A 19,543-nucleotide genomic window follows, 5' to 3' on the forward strand; every position below is an offset into this window, starting at 1 on the left:
ACTGCAAAAAAGTACATTAAATATGTGATTAAATATTATTTTTAGTTAAATTGTTAAATATAATTGTAAAAAACGTGTAAAAAAATGATTTTATGTCTTCCTTCGGTTATCACCTAGTAAAATTGATGTTCCTCTATTTTCTTCTATTTTCCTCATTTTTGACAAAAAATTCTCTCCTTTTTCAATTTTGATGTTGGTCACTCTACATAAATGTCAAATAGTAAAAAATAATCTCTCTAATTAACATTAATGAAACAGGATCGTGTCAGAAATGAAATTGATGCTAGTATGAAGAACACTGAAGGAAAACTTACAGAATCTTCTTTACAAAATCTTAAATATTTAGAAGGATGCATTCAAGAGTCGATGCGTTTATATCCGCCTGCTCCTCTCATAGCACGAGTTACTTCAGAAAAGGCACAATTAAGTACGTAACTGTTATATATATTTTTACACGTAATATATGTATAAAATTTGTTATATGTAAACATATCAATGAAGGTTATACAGTTATATGATAAAATATATGTTCTTTTATTTTTAAATTAAGTTCTTAAATTATTTTATTCTAATAAATAAAACTAATTAATTTTCTTATAATGCTAATTACACACACACATACACACACACACACCCACACCCACCTCCTCCCCCCCCCCCACACACACACACACACACACACACACACATATTTTATGAATTATATAGTTATTTATTTTCTAAATTTTTATAAAGTTTCATTATTTGAACATTATATTTTAATAAAGTATTTTTCAGAATCATATTTAATACCGCCTGGAACGGTAATATTTTTATCTATCTACGCAGTACATCACGACCCAAATTTTTGGCCAAATCCGGAATTATTTAATCCGGATAGATTTACAAATAAAAATAACCAAAAACATTTATATTCATACATACCTTTTAGTGCTGGTAAACGGAACTGTTTGGGTAAAATATTTTTTTATATCATTTTATGTGTGTAAATGGATTAATATATATTAATTTAATATACCTATATTAAATTACAGGTCAAAATTTTGCCTTGCGGGAAATGGAGGCAGTAATATCAACATTAATTCATAATTTCTACCTAAAACCGGCAGATTTATTAGAGAAAACGCAATTGGAAGTTGATATGTTGTTACACCCTATTACTCCGAGGCGTGTAACATTTATTCCTATTGCCAAATGATAATAAACTAGCGGATAAAATTTTTCCTTCTTTTCTCCATTTGATTCTAAAATTTAATAAAGTAGAATTAAATTTAAAATTGTAAATCGCCTTTCCACCTTTAATTCTAATAAAAATCATAATATTGAAATAATAATAAGTTAAGATTGTACGATGATTACGTGTACTTCCAAACTCAGATTGGGCTTATTAATCGGCGAGATTCCGCTCCCCAGGGCGATCACCATAATCAGATCGGTAAGTTTCAATCGCATCGGCGCGGCGCGGCGCGGCGCGGCGCAGCGAGCGAACAAGTCTTCTTCTTCTTCTCAACGTTAATGGTACCCGTCCCCAGTGTAACAACGTGGCGGGGACGATTTGACCATAGTAACCAAGGTATTTTTATCTTGCTTTCAATAGTTATATGGGAAACAAAAAGACTTAAATAGGAATACAGGATATGCTTGCACAAGAAATAAAGAGGATTGCATCAGCAATCCTGACCGCGCTTTTTCACTCTATTACAAACACGCTTACTGGTACACGGCCAACCAGCGACTCATTGAGCGAACAAGTCACTGACAAGAAACGTTTGTAAACCAAAGAGGTTGTATAGATAGAAGGGAATAGCCAGCCACGAATGCGTGAGCTAATAGAAAGAGACAGAGAACGAAAGGGTTTCACCATCCTTGTTTAATCGCGCATGCGCTGTTGATTTTCGCAGTCAAGTGGGGAGGATGAGGAGAGCAATATATCGGAGTGCGTTTTCCGTTTCACGCATGCGTGCAATGCATCATTTAGTTTTGTTGAACATTGAATGTTAAATAAAGATACATAATGCATGAAACAGAGGAAAGGAGAAAAGGAGGAAAATGTTTATATTAATAATAACAATACATTCCACATGAAGTTTTTTATTTACATAAACGCTTATACATAACAAAAATTTGTAATGTTATAATAATAAAATATTCTAATAAAACATTTTACGTATTTTTAATATATATTCAAACTTGAACTCTTATTTATTATAAACTTAACATCAAACATATAGAAAGTATACAACTTTTATCTATGTTTTTATCAGTTAATATATTATTATTGGCCACTGAAAATCGTTAGCTTATTATAATGCATTCTAATTCTTTTAGAATCATTTTTGGAGCATTTACTTCTGTGTGTCAAACGAATATCGATATATTTTTGTATAATAAGAATAATCAATTGGTGTCGATGATCATACAAAGGCTCTTGATCTAAAATATGATTATTGTTATCTAAAATTGCATTAGGAAGTAGTTGTAGTGTTTTTGTTATAAGCTTGTTATTTATATCTTTTAACAATAAATAAGTATGTTGACGTATTATTTTCTCAGCACTCATACAAATGAAAATGACATCTTTCGAAGGAAAATGCAAGCCACCACAATTTTTTAAAATTGTTAATTTTGATTTATCACTATCACCTTCTAACATATCTTTACAAATTTCACAAATTAATTTTTTTTTCAGTGAATGTACTATTGAACCAGCTATATGCTTCACGATTTCCTCAAAATAATCAGAAACATACCAGTCTGCGTTTCCGCAATAATTGTAATCAAATAGTATACTATGATTACTTTACAAATAATTATAAACTGGAAAATTACTAATTTGTTTTTGTTGTGGGACTTTTTTTCTTTCTTTTTTATTATGAATTTCCGTATTAGTTTTTGAAATTGATGTATTTTCCATTATCTGCTATTGTTTGTTTTATTTCAGTAATGTTAGTTACGTCTGAAATTAATAATGTATTGTCTTGCGGAGTACAGTTCCCTGAAGTAGATACTAAAACATTCATATTATTAACTAATAATTTAGTGTAAGCAGATTGATATTGTACTGTTGTTGGATTATTATTATAACCATTCATTCTTCTTATTAAACCAAAAAACATTTCAACGTGATCCTGAGATAGTTTATAACTTAAAACAAATTGAACAATATTATTTTGTATCAAATCTGTACAAAGACTAAATAAGTTTTTTAGACAAATAATAAAGCGAAGAAACCCCGTTTTAACAGATTTGCTTTCAAGGACTGAATTACAAATTTTTTGTATTACTTGATTATTATTAATTATAGAATTTTCTTTGTCTGTTGTCGTTATGTTATTGTTTTTTCTCGCAACAGGTACATCAATTTTTAATTTTTCAATTTAATCAATAAATCCATCAATTTTTGTTTTGAATTGGGATAAAAAAAATCTTTGGTAATAGCTTTTCGTTCTGGCGTCTTACAAAATTTGTTCTTTACATTTAAAACATCAAAAATATCATTTATTGTTTTACAAAATTTTGCTGTAAATGAAGCTTTTTCAAAGTTTTTATCTTTAATTTCAAATTCAAGGAAATGTAATGCATTTGATACGCTTGAACTTAATACTTGCGCCGCCAGTGAAACTTTCATTTTTTCGTTTTGAAAATAAACATGTCTATCTTGTATTTTGCTTGCACTGTGCAAGCCCTCACTAATTTGCTTATTGTGTAACCTTTTTATGTATTCCCAACTAATACTTTCTTTTTTATCATATATTATAGGCAGGGATGGGAAGTAACTCGTTACTTGTAACGAAGTTACAGTTAGAGTTACCTGTTTTTGGTAACTGTAACTTAACTTCGTTACTTTTTTTCAACTGTAACTATAAACTTAACTTAGTTACATTATTTGTGTAACTAGTAACTAAATTAATAGTTATTTTTATAGTTACTTTATATATTTCAAACTCATTTGCCAATTTAGATAGCATTTGCAAACATCACCCGAGTGGCGTCGTGTATCATTTTATCTTTATTTAACAATCGGTAAACAAGGATAAAATGATATATATGAGGGTACTCAACTGATGTTTTCGAACGCAGCTTTAATGTGATTGGTGATTGGTTAGACCTAAAAGAATACACTAATAGCAGTAAGCGCTCACTCAATCACTGAGTTTGCTGAACGCAGCCACTGTTGCTCGATGCAGTGACAATTCTATGTTCTATGCTTCTTATGTGATCCGAGAGAGATGATATGATGAGAGATGATGTGATCCGAGAAAAAGTTCTGTCTAGAAAGATACACGTGACAATGAACGGTTATATGTTATACATTTGGCAGCCCCGTACCAGTAGTCATAGGTTACAAGTTATTTACATGTAGATACACGATTGTATGTACATACAGTCGTGAGCTAAAAGATTGAAACACATTTTCTTCGATGGTTTTTAATATATATACTTGCTCATCGAACGGCGAACGTAATTGGTTCTTACTTGTGGATTCAACCAATTATGTTCGCCGATCGAGGAGCAAGTCTACATTCTAAAAACCATCCAAGAAAACGTGTTGCAACCTTTTAGCTCACGACTGTACTTGTAGGGCCCGGATATTCAAGTACGATTCCGGGATGCTCGCGAAGAATCACTGCGTGTTGTGTGATCGTCTGGCTGGTCTATCGTGTACATACGTGTGATAATCAGCCAGCAGAGAATTGGTTACTAAGAATGCCTTTGAGTCTAAATTCTATACTTAGTCTTAAAGTTAGTTTATAATAGCCGTTACCATAAGAAATTGATCAATCATAGTCAATTATTCTTTTATAAATCAACTATGATTGACCAATTTCTTACGATTACGGCTATTATAAACCAACCTTTATCCTCAAAAAATTTAGAACATAATTCACATAGTTTTCATATTCATTACCTGTACATATAGGTAATTAATATTTAATATATGTAAACATGTCACATGCATCTTATGCGTCGTCAATAAAGACTATAATAAAGACTTAAGCCTTTAGCCTTAAGAAATTGGCCAAACACAATCATATATTCTTCTATAAATCAATTATTATTGGTTAATTTCTTAAGGTTAAAGGCTTAAGTCTCTATTGTAGATAACGCTTTACACAATTAAAGATAGAAAAGACTTTACGTGGATGCTCTTCAGTAAAAGTCTCGTATTTAAATGATTAATGTTTTATAATATTACAAAAAAAAAAAACAGAAAAGTAACTGAAAAGTAACTTTAAGTTACTTTTTCAATAACTGTAACTGTAACGAGTTATTTTTTAAAGTCAGTAACTTGTAACGGTAACTAGTTATTTTTTGGAAGACAGAAACTGTAACTGTAACTAGTTATTTTTACAAAGTAACTTTCCCAAGCCTGATTATAGGTCCTTTTAATGCAAAATAATTTCTTACTAACTTGAGCATATGACACGGATCAAAAAACACGTAGACAGGTTTTAAAGTATTTGGGTGTTTAAAGTACGGTTTAAAATTGTTCTTATCTTTGTAATTAAAATTAGCGCCTAATACTTCACATGCTCTTACATGTGTTTTATCACCATCAAAAGTAGTGCTAACTACTTCAATGTCACTTTGGCTAAGTTTTATCAATAAATCTTTTAAAAGTATTGCTTTTTCTTTATCTGTTAAAGAATTAATTAAGTAATGTGCAATGAGTGTTTTAAACGACCCATTAATGCAGACTAGCATAAAAACTAATGCTTTCGTAGCTATCTTAAGTTCATTATTATTATCAATTTCATCCAACTGTCCACCTAAATCGACGACACCTTTCCATTTGTGAGCATTTTTATCTCAATGTTTCCATTTATGGATGTTCATCTCGTCAAATAAACATTAAAAATCGTAACATTAAAAATAAGCTAAAACAACTCGTAACATTAAAAATAAGCTTTTTGCCTTTCTAAAATCCTTGCTTCACCATGTTTGACACGTGTCTTATTAATTCTTCAGAAATACCTGGTTTATAATTTTTTGAAGACAACCAATTACTAAGAGATTTGACGGGAACACTTGAGATAGCTTTGTCTCACAAACTCATAAGCAGCTGGAGAGTAAAAATGTAAGGATCTGGCAAAATTTTTTAATTGAGCAGGAAACGCAGTCGTAGTTTGTTTTTCTTTTATTCGAATTATCAATTCTTGTAAACGTTCAGGTAATTCCTAATTAAGAGAAAAAAGTAGTTATAAAAATTTTTGAATATTTTAAGTTAACCACAACCGTTTCATAATATAAAAAAATGATTAAAATTTAAATTTTTAAAATATTTCTTATAAAATGTACAGTTTTTATAACTGTACCGTTACTTATAAAATAATAAATTAAACTTAAAAATAAAGATATTAAGATTATATATTTGAATGGGGAAAGTTTAAGTTTTCAAACAATTTAATTTATTAAATCTGTTTAAAAAATAACATTTATTGACTAAATGACTATTGGCAATTATTAAAATGACTATTTTCAAACAAAATAAGCCCTGTGAAATAAAAATTGGTTTATCAGTCATTTCTGCATCCTATGTGAAAATAAACAATGCATATTAACATAGTTCAATGGACTGTAATATATGATGCTAATGATTGTATATTTAAATTTCTCTCATAATTACACACTTTATGGTTCAATTATAGTACAAAGTACATTTTATATAAAAACAATTAAACATAAAAATACAATTGATTGAAATATAATTACAATTTACATTTATTTATGTATATTAATTATATTTATACTTATATTTAACTGTAATTATTTAATTAAAATTAATTATAGTTATTAATATTAAATAATATTACAGGAAAAAATTATATGAATTTTTCCATTACATAATATATGATTGAAATGTATATTGAAACTGTACTGCTACATATAATTACAAATTTACCTGTAAACATTCAGCAGCTTTAGAAAACTGTTTCTCTTTCATGATTTTGATTAGTTCTCTTATATTAGTATTTATTTTTTCTTTTTTAGTTAACTTCATATGGATAGCAGATTTTTTAGATTTTTCAGCAGCCATAACTCTTACAAATCGCTCCCAAGCTTCATCTGAAGCAAAGTGCTCTTTTGGAAAAAACTCTGACTGACTTCCGACCATAAAACAAAATTTTGTTGGGTGAATGTTGACGACAGATGATTTTCTAAATATCAATAATACAATTAATAATACAGTTATTTTATAAAATATTAAGTTTAAAATATTCAGCAGTAAAAAAATTTTACAAAAATTCTAATGTACCTTTTAATACTATTTCTGGATCTTAAATGATTATGTGTCTCAAAGCCACTAGTATTCGTATTTGTTGAAAATGTATTTTCGACACTTATTGTCGTATCTTGATGATTTGTTATGTCATCAAGTATTTGAGTAGGTACGTTGTTGATTGGTGAAGATAATTGACCGTTTCGATTAAAAGGGACAGCAGTTGATACTAAACGTCTCAAAATTGTATATCCATCAGTCTGATGAAATGAATCTTCATAGAAGTGGTCGCTACATATGCTGGCTGTCTTACAAACCGTTGTCACACCAATAGCTTCCATCCATTTCTTTTTCATTTCAACATTAACAGGAAATCAGTAATTCAGAATTAAATATAGTCAAAATCGAAGATGATGGAGCTAATTTGAATAAATATCAAATATAGAACAATATTTGGCATTTTCATATGAATTTTAGGTTAAGGTATTTTGGTAATACACACTTCGAATAACAACCCTGCTTAAAAAGTCGAATAAGAAATGATAAAAATATATAGAAATTTGATATAAACTTATAGGTTCAGATAAAATTACATAAGATTTCTATTAAATTTTTATACGTTTCTATTATTTCTTATCCGTTTTTTTTTGTATTTTTTAAGCAGAGAATAAATTTATCAATATTTGTTAAACTTACTTGTGAAAACTTCGAGATGTATCAAACGGAATAAATTGTTTTTTGCACACAACACACGTATTTGTCATTTTATTCTCTATTATGTCACAGCGCTTTGCTTATTAAATTCCTCGTTTTCTTTAGTCATGTGGCTGCGGACTTCCTCTAAGAGTGGTGTCTCCAAAAATCAAACGAGAGAGAAAGTATCAAATGATGATTTGAAGTCAGAATAAATGCATAAAAATTATATGCAAGATTAATAAATTTATACTACAACCAGCTACAACCATGTTGGAGGATAAACTTTCTTTCAATAGTCTCAATTTCCAAGTCCGAGACGGTAGTCAGGCGGCAGTCAGGTGGTGGGGATGAAAGCCATGGCTCACGCCGTTCGCGCTCGGCGTTCCGGCTAGTCTCGATTAATCGACTCGCTCAGCGAGTCTCGCTGTCGATAGGCGGGTAACCGCATTTTACTACATTAAAATATTTCATATGAGAAATATTTTCATGTAATAAAATGCGGTTACTCACTCACCTATCGACACAACAAATTTAATATCCATAACATAAAATAAATATAGGAAGCAAATGTATTAAACATATCAATTAATTAAATATATTAATAAAGCTAATATATTAAATAAATATCATTTTTAATATTAAATATAAGTTTAATAAGTAAACATATTATGATATAAAATAAATAAATAAAATAAAATAGACTAGGTAAAAAATTGTTTATGCAAGAACACATAATAATATAGAAAAATACATCTTACGTATAAAAGGATATAAATAAATGTAAAAAAAAAAAATATATATATACAGGGTGTTCGTTAATGGTTGTCCAGCCTTTTACCATACGTAGATGCCGTACCGACTGAGCTTGCTAATTTGCTAAACGTTTCCTAGATGACAGCTGCTTCGGTTGAGCGCGCGAACGCGATCTCGCAGGACCGAATGACACGTACAGGCCCCTGGTGAAAATTTTTCTCATATTTTTTTCGTATAATTTTTCCGAACATTTGTATAATTTTTTATGAAACGTTATAAAATGTAAAAAAGTTAAAAGTATTTTTTTAAAAGTGTGAGATGAGAAATCTCAGAATACTTCAGAATGTACGTGTATGAAAAGTTCTAACAATAAGAGATGTAGACTTTCTAAGTATTATTTCTACGTATTTCTGAAAAATGTTCCTATTCGTATAAAAATTATGAGAAAAATTGTAACCAGGAATGTTAAATTCTATAAACGAGAAATTTTATAAAAAATTATTAGAATAGTTTTTACCGGGGAAAGCTGTGCATACTTTGTTATATTACATTTGTTACTAAGATTACTATTTCTATTTATTAATCAAATTAATAAATAAAGTAGTAAATAGAAACGTAGAATACTGAATACATTTAATAATATATCCACACAATTTTTATCACAAATTTTTAATACTTGTAATCTTTTGAATTTAAATATTATCTTTGAAGTACTTTTAATTTAAAGAACTTCAGAAATAATATTGTAATGTGATATCAAGTAATGAAAGCTAAATGGTAACGTGGACTTCCACACCACTTTTGAGGTTCCACGATTGGCGCGTTAGGTTTTTTGAAGTGGACCTTCGCCTAGAGCCATATTATACTACATTAAAGACCTATTTTTTTGGTACATAAAGCTTAAATAGATATTTTGAAGTCATATTGCGTAAGAACACACGTAGATGAAAAGTTACATCTACGTATGATCGTGCGTAATATGACAACAAATTATCATATTTTTAGAGCAAGTGCTCGAAGTGTCTCCCTTCTTCCTGCTCACAACGTAAAGCCCGACTCAAGATTGCTTGCTCAAGATGGAAGCGAGCCGATTTCAAAGCTTTATGTACCGTACTCAAACGAACTCCTAGATTCCGCGCTATGGTTCGTATACTGATGGTTGGATCATCAGTAACCATTTGTCGTATTTGCGCGGTATGTATGCGCTGTGGTCGCCCTGTACGGAGTATAAAAATAATGATAAAACAATAGAATATTTAAAATTGTATTATCAAAAAATTTTATAAATATGAACCTGCAGGCTTAATAGCTTTAAATTGACCGTATGTTCGCTGCCTCGACTCCAGCCTTGCAAACATATTTCGATATGGCTGTCGTCGTTACGGATATCTGCGCGTATAGAGCAACGTAGCTTCTCACGAATCTCTGTCGCACACTGCATAAATCATGATCATGTCACACATTTCATCAAACGTAAAATTGTGAGCCATGGTTGCACGCACGTTCTCTCACACGGGATCGAGACGAGACGACAAAAACAGTTGCAAGAAACAACGAAGAAACAGCAACAATTGAAAATCGACAGATATTTCTTTTCCGAACGTGCGTGCAACCATGGCTCACAATTTTACGTTTGATGAAATGTGTGACATGATCATGATTTATGCAGTGTGCGACAGAGATTCGTGAGAAGCTACGTTGCTCTATACGCGCAGATATCCGTAGCGACGACAGCCATATCGAAATATGTTTGCAAGGCTGGAGTCGAGGCAGCGAACATACGGTCAATTTAAAGCTATTAAGCCTGCAGGTTCATATTTATAAAATTTTTTGATAATACAATTTTAAATATTCTATTGTTTTATCATTATTTTTATACTCCGTACAGGGCGACCACAGCGCATACATACCGCGCAAATACGACAAATGGTTACTGATGATCCAACCATCAGTATACGAACCATAGCGCGGAATCTAGGAGTTCGTTTGAGTACGGTACATAAAGCTTTGAAATCGGCTCGCTTCCATCTTGAGCAAGCAATCTTGAGTCGGGCTTTACGTTGTGAGCAGGAAGAAGGGAGACACTTCGAGCACTTGCTCTAAAAATATGATAATTTGTTGTCATATTACGCACGATCATACGTAGATGTAACTTTTCATCTACGTGTGTTCTTACGCAATATGACTTCAAAATATCTATTTAAGCTTTATGTACCAAAAAAATAGGTCTTTAATGTAGTATAATATGGCTCTAGGCGAAGGTCCACTTCAAAAAACCTAACGCGCCAATCGTGGAACCTCAAAAGTGGTGTGGAAGTCCACGTTACCATTTAGCTTTCATTACTTGATATCACATTACAATATTATTTCTGAAGTTCTTTAAATTAAAAGTACTTCAAAGATAATATTTAAATTCAAAAGATTACAAGTATTAAAAATTTGTGATAAAAATTGTGTGGATATATTATTAAATGTATTCAGTATTCTACGTTTCTATTTACTACTTTATTTATTAATTTGATTAATAAATAGAAATAGTAATCTTAGTAACAAATGTAATATAACAAAGTATGCACAGCTTTCCCCGGTAAAAACTATTCTAATAATTTTTTATAAAATTTCTCGTTTATAGAATTTAACATTCCTGGTTACAGTTTTTCTCATAATTTTTATACGAATAGGAACATTTTTCAGAAATACGTAGAAATAATACTTAGAAAGTCTACATCTCTTATTGTTAGAACTTTTCATACACGTACATTCTGAAGTATTCTGAGATTTCTCATCTCACACTTTTAAAAAAATACTTTTAACTTTTTTACATTTTATAACGTTTCATAAAAAATTATACAAATGTTCGGAAAAATTATACGAAAAAAATATGAGAAAAATTTTCACCAGGGGCCTGTACGTGTCATTCGGTCCTGCGAGATCGCGTTCGCGCGCTCAACCGAAGCAGCTGTCATCTAGGAAACGTTTAGCAAATTAGCAAGCTCAGTCGGTACGGCATCTACGTATGGTAAAAGGCTGGACAACCATTAACGAACACCCTGTATATATATATATTTTTTTTTTTACATTTATTTATATCCTTTTATACGTAAGATGTATTTTTCTATATTATTATGTGTTCTTGCATAAACAATTTTTTACCTAGTCTATTTTATTTTATTTATTTATTTTATATCATAATATGTTTACTTATTAAACTTATATTTAATATTAAAAATGATATTTATTTAATATATTAGCTTTATTAATATATTTAATTAATTGATATGTTTAATACATTTGCTTCCTATATTTATTTTATGTTATGGATATTAAATTTGTTGTGTCGATAGGTGAGTGAGTAACCGCATTTTATTACATGAAAATATTTCTCATATGAAATATTTTAATGTAGTAAAATGCGGTTACCCGCCTATCGACAGCGAGACTCGCTGAGCGAGTCGATTAATCGAGACTAGCCGGAACGCCGAGCGCGAACGGCGTGAGCCATGGCTTTCATCCCCACCACCTGACTGCCGCCTGACTACCGTCTCGGACTTGGAAATTGAGACTATTGAAAGAAAGTTTATCCTCCAACATGGTTGTAGCTGGTTGTAGTATAAATTTATTAATCTTGCATATAATTTTTATGCATTTATTCTGACTTCAAATCATCATTTGATACTTTCTCTCTCGTTTGATTTTTGGAGACACCACTCTTAGAGGAAGTCCGCAGCCACATGACTAAAGAAAACGAGGAATTTAATAAGCAAAGCGCTGTGACATAATAGAGAATAAAATGACAAATACGTGTGTTGTGTGCAAAAAACAATTTATTCCGTTTGATACATCTCGAAGTTTTCACAAGTAAGTTTAACAAATATTGATAAATTTATTCTCTGCTTAAAAAATACAAAAAAAAACGGATAAGAAATAATAGAAACGTATAAAAATTTAATAGAAATCTTATGTAATTTTATCTGAACCTATAAGTTTATATCAAATTTCTATATATTTTTATCATTTCTTATTCGACTTTTTAAGCAGGGTTGTTATTCGAAGTGTGTATTACCAAAATACCTTAACCTAAAATTCATATGAAAATGCCAAATATTGTTCTATATTTGATATTTATTCAAATTAGCTCCATCATCTTCGATTTTGACTATATTTAATTCTGAATTACTGATTTCCTGTTAATGTTGAAATGAAAAAGAAATGGATGGAAGCTATTGGTGTGACAACGGTTTGTAAGACAGCCAGCATATGTAGCGACCACTTCTATGAAGATTCATTTCATCAGACTGATGGATATACAATTTTGAGACGTTTAGTATCAACTGCTGTCCCTTTTAATCGAAACGGTCAATTATCTTCACCAATCAACAACGTACCTACTCAAATACTTGATGACATAACAAATCATCAAGATACGACAATAAGTGTCGAAAATACATTTTCAACAAATACGAATACTAGTGGCTTTGAGACACATAATCATTTAAGATCCAGAAATAGTATTAAAAGGTACATTAGAATTTTTGTAAAATTTTTTTACTGCTGAATATTTTAAACTTAATATTTTATAAAATAACTGTATTATTAATTGTATTATTGATATTTAGAAAATCATCTGTCGTCAACATTCACCCAACAAAATTTTGTTTTATGGTCGGAAGTCAGTCAGAGTTTTTTCCAAAAGAGCACTTTGCTTCAGATGAAGCTTGGGAGCGATTTGTAAGAGTTATGGCTGCTGAAAAATCTAAAAAATCTGCTATCCATATGAAGTTAACTAAAAAAGAAAAAATAAATACTAATATAAGAGAACTAATCAAAATCATGAAAGAGAAACAGTTTTCTAAAGCTGCTGAATGTTTACAGGTAAATTTGTAATTATATGTAGCAGTACAGTTTCAATATACATTTCAATCATATATTATGTAATGGAAAAATTCATATAATTTTTTCCTGTAATATTATTTAATATTAATAACTATAATTAATTTTAATTAAATAATTACAGTTAAATATAAGTATAAATATAATTAATATACATAAATAAATGTAAATTGTAATTATATTTCAATCAATTGTATTTTTATGTTTAATTGTTTTTATATAAAATGTACTTTGTACTATAATTGAACCATAAAGTGTGTAATTATGAGAGAAATTTAAATATACAATCATTAGCATCATATATTACAGTCCATTGAACTATGTTAATATGCATTGTTTATTTTCACATAGGATGCAGAAATGACTGATAAACCAATTTTTATTTCACAGGGCTTATTTTGTTTGAAAATAGTCATTTTAATAATTGCCAATAGTCATTTAGTCAATAAATGTTATTTTTTAAACAGATTTAATAAATTAAATTGTTTGAAAACTTAAACTTTCCCCATTCAAATATATAATCTTAATATCTTTATTTTTAAGTTTAATTTATTATTTTATAAGTAACGGTACAGTTATAAAAACTGTACATTTTATAAGAAATATTTTAAAAATTTAAATTTTAATCATTTTTTTATATTATGAAACGGTTGTGGTTAACTTAAAATATTCAAAAATTTTTATAACTACTTTTTTCTCTTAATTAGGAATTACCTGAACGTTTACAAGAATTGATAATTCGAATAAAAGAAAAACAAACTACGACTGCGTTTCCTGCTCAATTAAAAAATTTTGCCAGATCCTTACATTTTTACTCTCCAGCTGCTTATGAGTTTGTGAGACAAAGCTATCTCAAGTGTTCCCGTCAAATCTCTTAGTAATTGGTTGTCTTCAAAAAATTATAAACCAGGTATTTCTGAAGAATTAATAAGACACGTGTCAAACATGGTGAAGCAAGGATTTTAGAAAGGCAAAAAGCTTATTTTTAATGTTACGAGTTGTTTTAGCTTATTTTTAATGTTACGATTTTTAATGTTTATTTGACGAGATGAACATCCATAAATGGAAACATTGAGATAAAAATGCTCACAAATGGAAAGGTGTCGTCGATTTAGGTGGACAGTTGGATGAAATTGATAATAATAATGAACTTAAGATAGCTACGAAAGCATTAGTTTTTATGCTAGTCTGCATTAATGGGTCGTTTAAAACACTCATTGCACATTACTTAATTAATTCTTTAACAGATAAAGAAAAAGCAATACTTTTAAAAGATTTATTGATAAAACTTAGCCAAAGTGACATTGAAGTAGTTAGCACTACTTTTGATGGTGATAAAACACATGTAAGAGCATGTGAAGTATTAGGCGCTAATTTTAATTACAAAGATAAGAACAATTTTAAACCGTACTTTAAACACCCAAATACTTTAAAACCTGTCTACGTGTTTTTTGATCCGTGTCATATGCTCAAGTTAGTAAGAAATTATTTTGCATTAAAAGGACCTATAATCAGGCTTGGGAAAGTTACTTTGTAAAAATAACTAGTTACAGTTACAGTTTCTGTCTTCCAAAAAATAACTAGTTACCGTTACAAGTTACTGACTTTAAAAAATAACTCGTTACAGTTACAGTTATTGAAAAAGTAACTTAAAGTTACTTTTCAGTTACTTTTCTGTTTTTTTTTTTGTAATATTATAAAACATTAATCATTTAAATACGAGACTTTTACTGAAGAGCATCCACGTAAAGTCTTTTCTATCTTTAATTGTGTAAAGCGTTATCTACAATAGAGACTTAAGCCTTTAACCTTAAGAAATTAACCAATAATAATTGATTTATAGAAGAATATATGATTGTGTTTGGCCAATTTCTTAAGGCTAAAGGCTTAAGTCTTTATTATAGTCTTTATTGACGACGCATAAGATGCATGTGACATGTTTACATATATTAAATATTAATTACCTATATGTACAGGTAATGAATATGAAAACTATGTGAATTATGTTCTAAATTTTTTGAGGATAAAGGTTGGTTTATAATAGCCGTAATCGTAAGAAATTGGTCAATCATAGTTGATTTATAAAAGAATAATTGACTATGATTGATCAATTTCTTATGGTAACGGCTATTATAAACTAACTTTAAGACTAAGTATAGAATTTAGACTCAAAGGCATTCTTAGTAACCAATTCTCTGCTGGCTGATTATCACACGTATGTACACGATAGACCAGCCAGACGATCACACAACACGCAGTGATTCTTCGCGAGCATCCCGGAATCGTACTTGAATATCCGGGCCCTACAAGTACAGTCGTGAGCTAAAAGGTTGCAACACGTTTTCTTGGATGGTTTTTAGAATGTAGACTTGCTCCTCGATCGGCGAACATAATTGGTTGAATCCACAAGTAAGAACCAATTACGTTCGCCGTTCGATGAGCAAGTATATATATTAAAAACCATCGAAGAAAATGTGTTTCAATCTTTTAGCTCACGACTGTATGTACATACAATCGTGTATCTACATGTAAATAACTTGTAACCTATGACTACTGGTACGGGGCTGCCAAATGTATAACATATAACCGTTCATTGTCACGTGTATCTTTCTAGACAGAACTTTTTCTCGGATCACATCATCTCTCATCATATCATCTCTCTCGGATCACATAAGAAGCATAGAACATAGAATTGTCACTGCATCGAGCAACAGTGGCTGCGTTCAGCAAACTCAGTGATTGAGTGAGCGCTTACTGCTATTAGTGTATTCTTTTAGGTCTAACCAATCACCAATCACATTAAAGCTGCGTTCGAAAACATCAGTTGAGTACCCTCATATATATCATTTTATCCTTGTTTACCGATTGTTAAATAAAGATAAAATGATACACGACGCCACTCGGGTGATGTTTGCAAATGCTATCTAAATTGGCAAATGAGTTTGAAATATATAAAGTAACTATAAAAATAACTATTAATTTAGTTACTAGTTACACAAATAATGTAACTAAGTTAAGTTTATAGTTACAGTTGAAAAAAAGTAACGAAGTTAAGTTACAGTTACCAAAAACAGGTAACTCTAACTGTAACTTCGTTACAAGTAACGAGTTACTTCCCATCCCTGCCTATAATATATGATAAAAAAGAAAGTATTAGTTGGGAATACATAAAAAGGTTACACAATAAGCAAATTAGTGAGGGCTTGCACAGTGCAAGCAAAATACAAGATAGACATGTTTATTTTCAAAACGAAAAAATGAAAGTTTCACTGGCGGCGCAAGTATTAAGTTCAAGCGTATCAAATGCATTACATTTCCTTGAATTTGAAATTAAAGATAAAAACTTTGAAAAAGCTTCATTTACAGCAAAATTTTGTAAAACAATAAATGATATTTTTGATGTTTTAAATGTAAAGAACAAATTTTGTAAGACGCCAGAACGAAAAGCTATTACCAAAGATTTTTTTTATCCCAATTCAAAACAAAAATTGATGGATTTATTGATTAAATTGAAAAATTAAAAATTGATGTACCTGTTGCGAGAAAAAACAATAACATAACGACAACAGACAAAGAAAATTCTATAATTAATAATAATCAAGTAATACAAAAAATTTGTAATTCAGTCCTTGAAAGCAAATCTGTTAAAACGGGGTTTCTTCGCTTTATTATTTGTCTAAAAAACTTATTTAGTCTTTGTACAGATTTGATACAAAATAATATTGTTCAATTTGTTTTAAGTTATAAACTATCTCAGGATCACGTTGAAATGTTTTTTGGTTTAATAAGAAGAATGAATGGTTATAATAATAATCCAACAACAGTACAATATCAATCTGCTTACACTAAATTATTAGTTAATAATATGAATGTTTTAGTATCTACTTCAGCGAACTGTACTCCGCAAGACAATACATTATTAATTTCAGACGTAACTAACATTACTGAAATAAAACAAACAATAGCAGATAATGGAAAATACATCAATTTCAAAAACTAATACGGAAATTCATAATAAAAAAGAAAGAAAAAAAGTCCCACAACAAAAACAAATTAGTAATTTTCCAGTTTATAATTATTTGTAAAGTAATCATAGTATACTATTTGATTACAATTATTGCGGAAACGCAGACTGGTATGTTTCTGATTATTTTGAGGAAATCGTGAAGCATATAGCTGGTTCAATAGTACATTCACTGAAAAAAAAATTAATTTGTGAAATTTGTAAAGATATGTTAGAAGGTGATAGTGATAAATCAAAATTAACAATTTTAAAAAATTGTGGTGGCTTGCATTTTCCTTCGAAAGATGTCATTTTCATTTGTATGAGTGCTGAGAAAATAATACGTCAACATACTTATTTATTGTTAAAAGATATAAATAACAAGCTTATAACAAAAACACTACAACTACTTCCTAATGCAATTTTAGATAACAATAATCATATTTTAGATCAAGAGCCTTTGTATGATCATCGACACCAATTGATTATTCTTATTATACAAAAATATATCGATATTCGTTTGACACACAGAAGTAAATGCTCCAAAAATGATTCTAAAAGAATTAGAATGCATTATAATAAGCTAACGATTTTCAGTGGCCAATAATAATATATTAACTGATAAAAACATAGATAAAAGTTGTATACTTTCTATATGTTTGATGTTAAGTTTATAATAAATAAGAGTTCAAGTTTGAATATATATTAAAAATACGTAAAATGTTTTATTAGAATATTTTATTATTATAACATTACAAATTTTTGTTATGTATAAGCGTTTATGTAAATAAAAAACTTCATGTGGAATGTATTGTTATTATTAATATAAACATTTTCCTCCTTTTCTCCTTTCCTCTGTTTCATGCATTATGTATCTTTATTTAACATTCAATGTTCAACAAAACTAAATGATGCATTGCACGCATGCGTGAAACGGAAAACGCACTCCGATATATTGCTCTCCTCATCCTCCCCACTTGACTGCGAAAATCAACAGCGCATGCGCGATTAAACAAGGATGGTGAAACCCTTTCGTTCTCTGTCTCTTTCTATTAGCTCACGCATTCGTGGCTGGCTATTCCCTTCTATCTATACAACCTCTTTGGTTTACAAACGTTTCTTGTCAGTGACTTGTTCGCTCGCTGCGCCGCGCCGCGCCGCGCCGCGCCGATGCGATTGAAACTTACCGATCTGATTATGGTGATCGCCCTGGGGAGCGGAATCTCGCCGATTAATAAGCCCAATCTGAGTTTGGAAGTACACGTAATCATCGTACAATCTTAACTTATTATTATTTCAATATTATGATTTTTATTAGAATTAAAGGTGGAAAGGCGATTTACAATTTTAAATTTAATTCTACTTTATTAAATTTTAGAATCAAATGGAGAAAAGAAGGAAAAATTTTATCCGCTAGTTTATTATCATTTGGCAATAGGAATAAATGTTACACGCCTCGGAGTAATAGGGTGTAACAACATATCAACTTCCAATTGCGTTTCTCTCTAATAAATCTGCCGGTTTTAGGTAGAAATTATGAATTAATGTTGATATTACTGCCTTCATTTCCCGCAAGGCAAAATTTTGACCTGTAATTTAATATAGGTATATTAAATTAATATATATTAATCCATTTACACACATAAAATGATATAAAAAAATATTTTACCCAAACAGTTTCGTTTACCAGCACTAAAAGGTATGTATGAATATAAATGTTTTTGGTTATTTTTATTTGTAAATCTATCCGGATTAAATAATTCCGGATTTGGCCAAAAATTTGGGTCGTGATGTACTGCGTAGATAGATAAAAATATTACCGTTCCAGGCGGTATTAAATATGACTCTGAAAAATACTTTATTAAAATATAATGTTCAAATAATGAAACTTTATAAAAATTTAGAAAATAAATAACTATATAATTCATAAAATATGTGTGTGTGTGTGTGTGTGTGGGGGTGGGGAGGTGGGTGTGGGT

The 19,543-nt window shown here is 29.8% G+C and overlaps 3 protein-coding genes across 3 annotated transcripts; 2 read left to right on the plus strand and 1 right to left on the minus strand.

Annotated features, from left to right (window-relative positions):
• The first annotated feature begins 26 nt into the window (after positions 1-26).
• Positions 27-1,487, plus strand: LOC120357181 (cytochrome P450 4C1-like). Its single transcript, XM_039447027.1, has 3 exons — positions 27-427; positions 778-954; positions 1,035-1,487. The coding sequence occupies exons 1-3, from the start codon at positions 250-252 to the stop codon at positions 1,196-1,198; spliced, it is 519 nt and encodes a 172-aa protein (XP_039302961.1). The 5' UTR covers positions 27-249; the 3' UTR covers positions 1,199-1,487.
• Positions 1,488-6,585: 5,098 nt separating this feature from the next.
• On the minus strand, positions 6,586-8,399 carry LOC120357178. The gene is made up of 3 exons (XM_039447024.1): positions 7,919-8,399; positions 7,259-7,597; positions 6,586-7,160 (listed from the first exon to the last, which is right to left on the minus strand). Exons 1-3 carry the CDS (start codon positions 7,984-7,986, stop codon positions 6,893-6,895), a joined length of 675 nt encoding a protein of 224 aa, XP_039302958.1. The 5' UTR covers positions 7,987-8,399; the 3' UTR covers positions 6,586-6,892.
• Positions 8,400-12,048: 3,649 nt separating this feature from the next.
• Positions 12,049-13,862, plus strand: LOC113003019. The gene is made up of 3 exons (XM_039447023.1): positions 12,049-12,529; positions 12,851-13,189; positions 13,288-13,862. Exons 1-3 carry the CDS (start codon positions 12,462-12,464, stop codon positions 13,553-13,555), a joined length of 675 nt encoding a protein of 224 aa, XP_039302957.1. The 5' UTR covers positions 12,049-12,461; the 3' UTR covers positions 13,556-13,862.
• The last annotated feature ends 5,681 nt before the right edge of the window (positions 13,863-19,543 follow it).

Source organism: Solenopsis invicta, chromosome 3 (genome assembly GCF_016802725.1).
Source record: "Solenopsis invicta isolate M01_SB chromosome 3, UNIL_Sinv_3.0, whole genome shotgun sequence".
Classification (NCBI taxonomy): Eukaryota; Metazoa; Arthropoda; class Insecta; order Hymenoptera; family Formicidae; genus Solenopsis; species Solenopsis invicta.

Coding starts and splice junctions, on each gene's coding strand:
- LOC120357181 (XM_039447027.1), top strand. CDS start 250: ATGAAACAGGATCGTGTCAGAAATGAAATTGATGCTAGTATGAAGAAC. Junction 428..777: donor TTCAGAAAAGGCACAATTAA/GTACGTAACTGT, acceptor AGTATTTTTCAG/AATCATATTTAATACCGCCT. Junction 955..1,034: donor TGGTAAACGGAACTGTTTGG/GTAAAATATTTT, acceptor ATTAAATTACAG/GTCAAAATTTTGCCTTGCGG.
- LOC113003019 (XM_039447023.1), top strand. CDS start 12,462: ATGACAAATACGTGTGTTGTGTGCAAAAAACAATTTATTCCGTTTGAT. Junction 12,530..12,850: donor ACATCTCGAAGTTTTCACAA/GTAAGTTTAACA, acceptor TCTGAATTACTG/ATTTCCTGTTAATGTTGAAA. Junction 13,190..13,287: donor TCCAGAAATAGTATTAAAAG/GTACATTAGAAT, acceptor ATTGATATTTAG/AAAATCATCTGTCGTCAACA.
- LOC120357178 (XM_039447024.1), bottom strand. CDS start 7,986: ATGACAAATACGTGTGTTGTGTGCAAAAAACAATTTATTCCGTTTGAT. Junction 7,598..7,918: donor ACATCTCGAAGTTTTCACAA/GTAAGTTTAACA, acceptor TCTGAATTACTG/ATTTCCTGTTAATGTTGAAA. Junction 7,161..7,258: donor TCCAGAAATAGTATTAAAAG/GTACATTAGAAT, acceptor ATTGATATTTAG/AAAATCATCTGTCGTCAACA.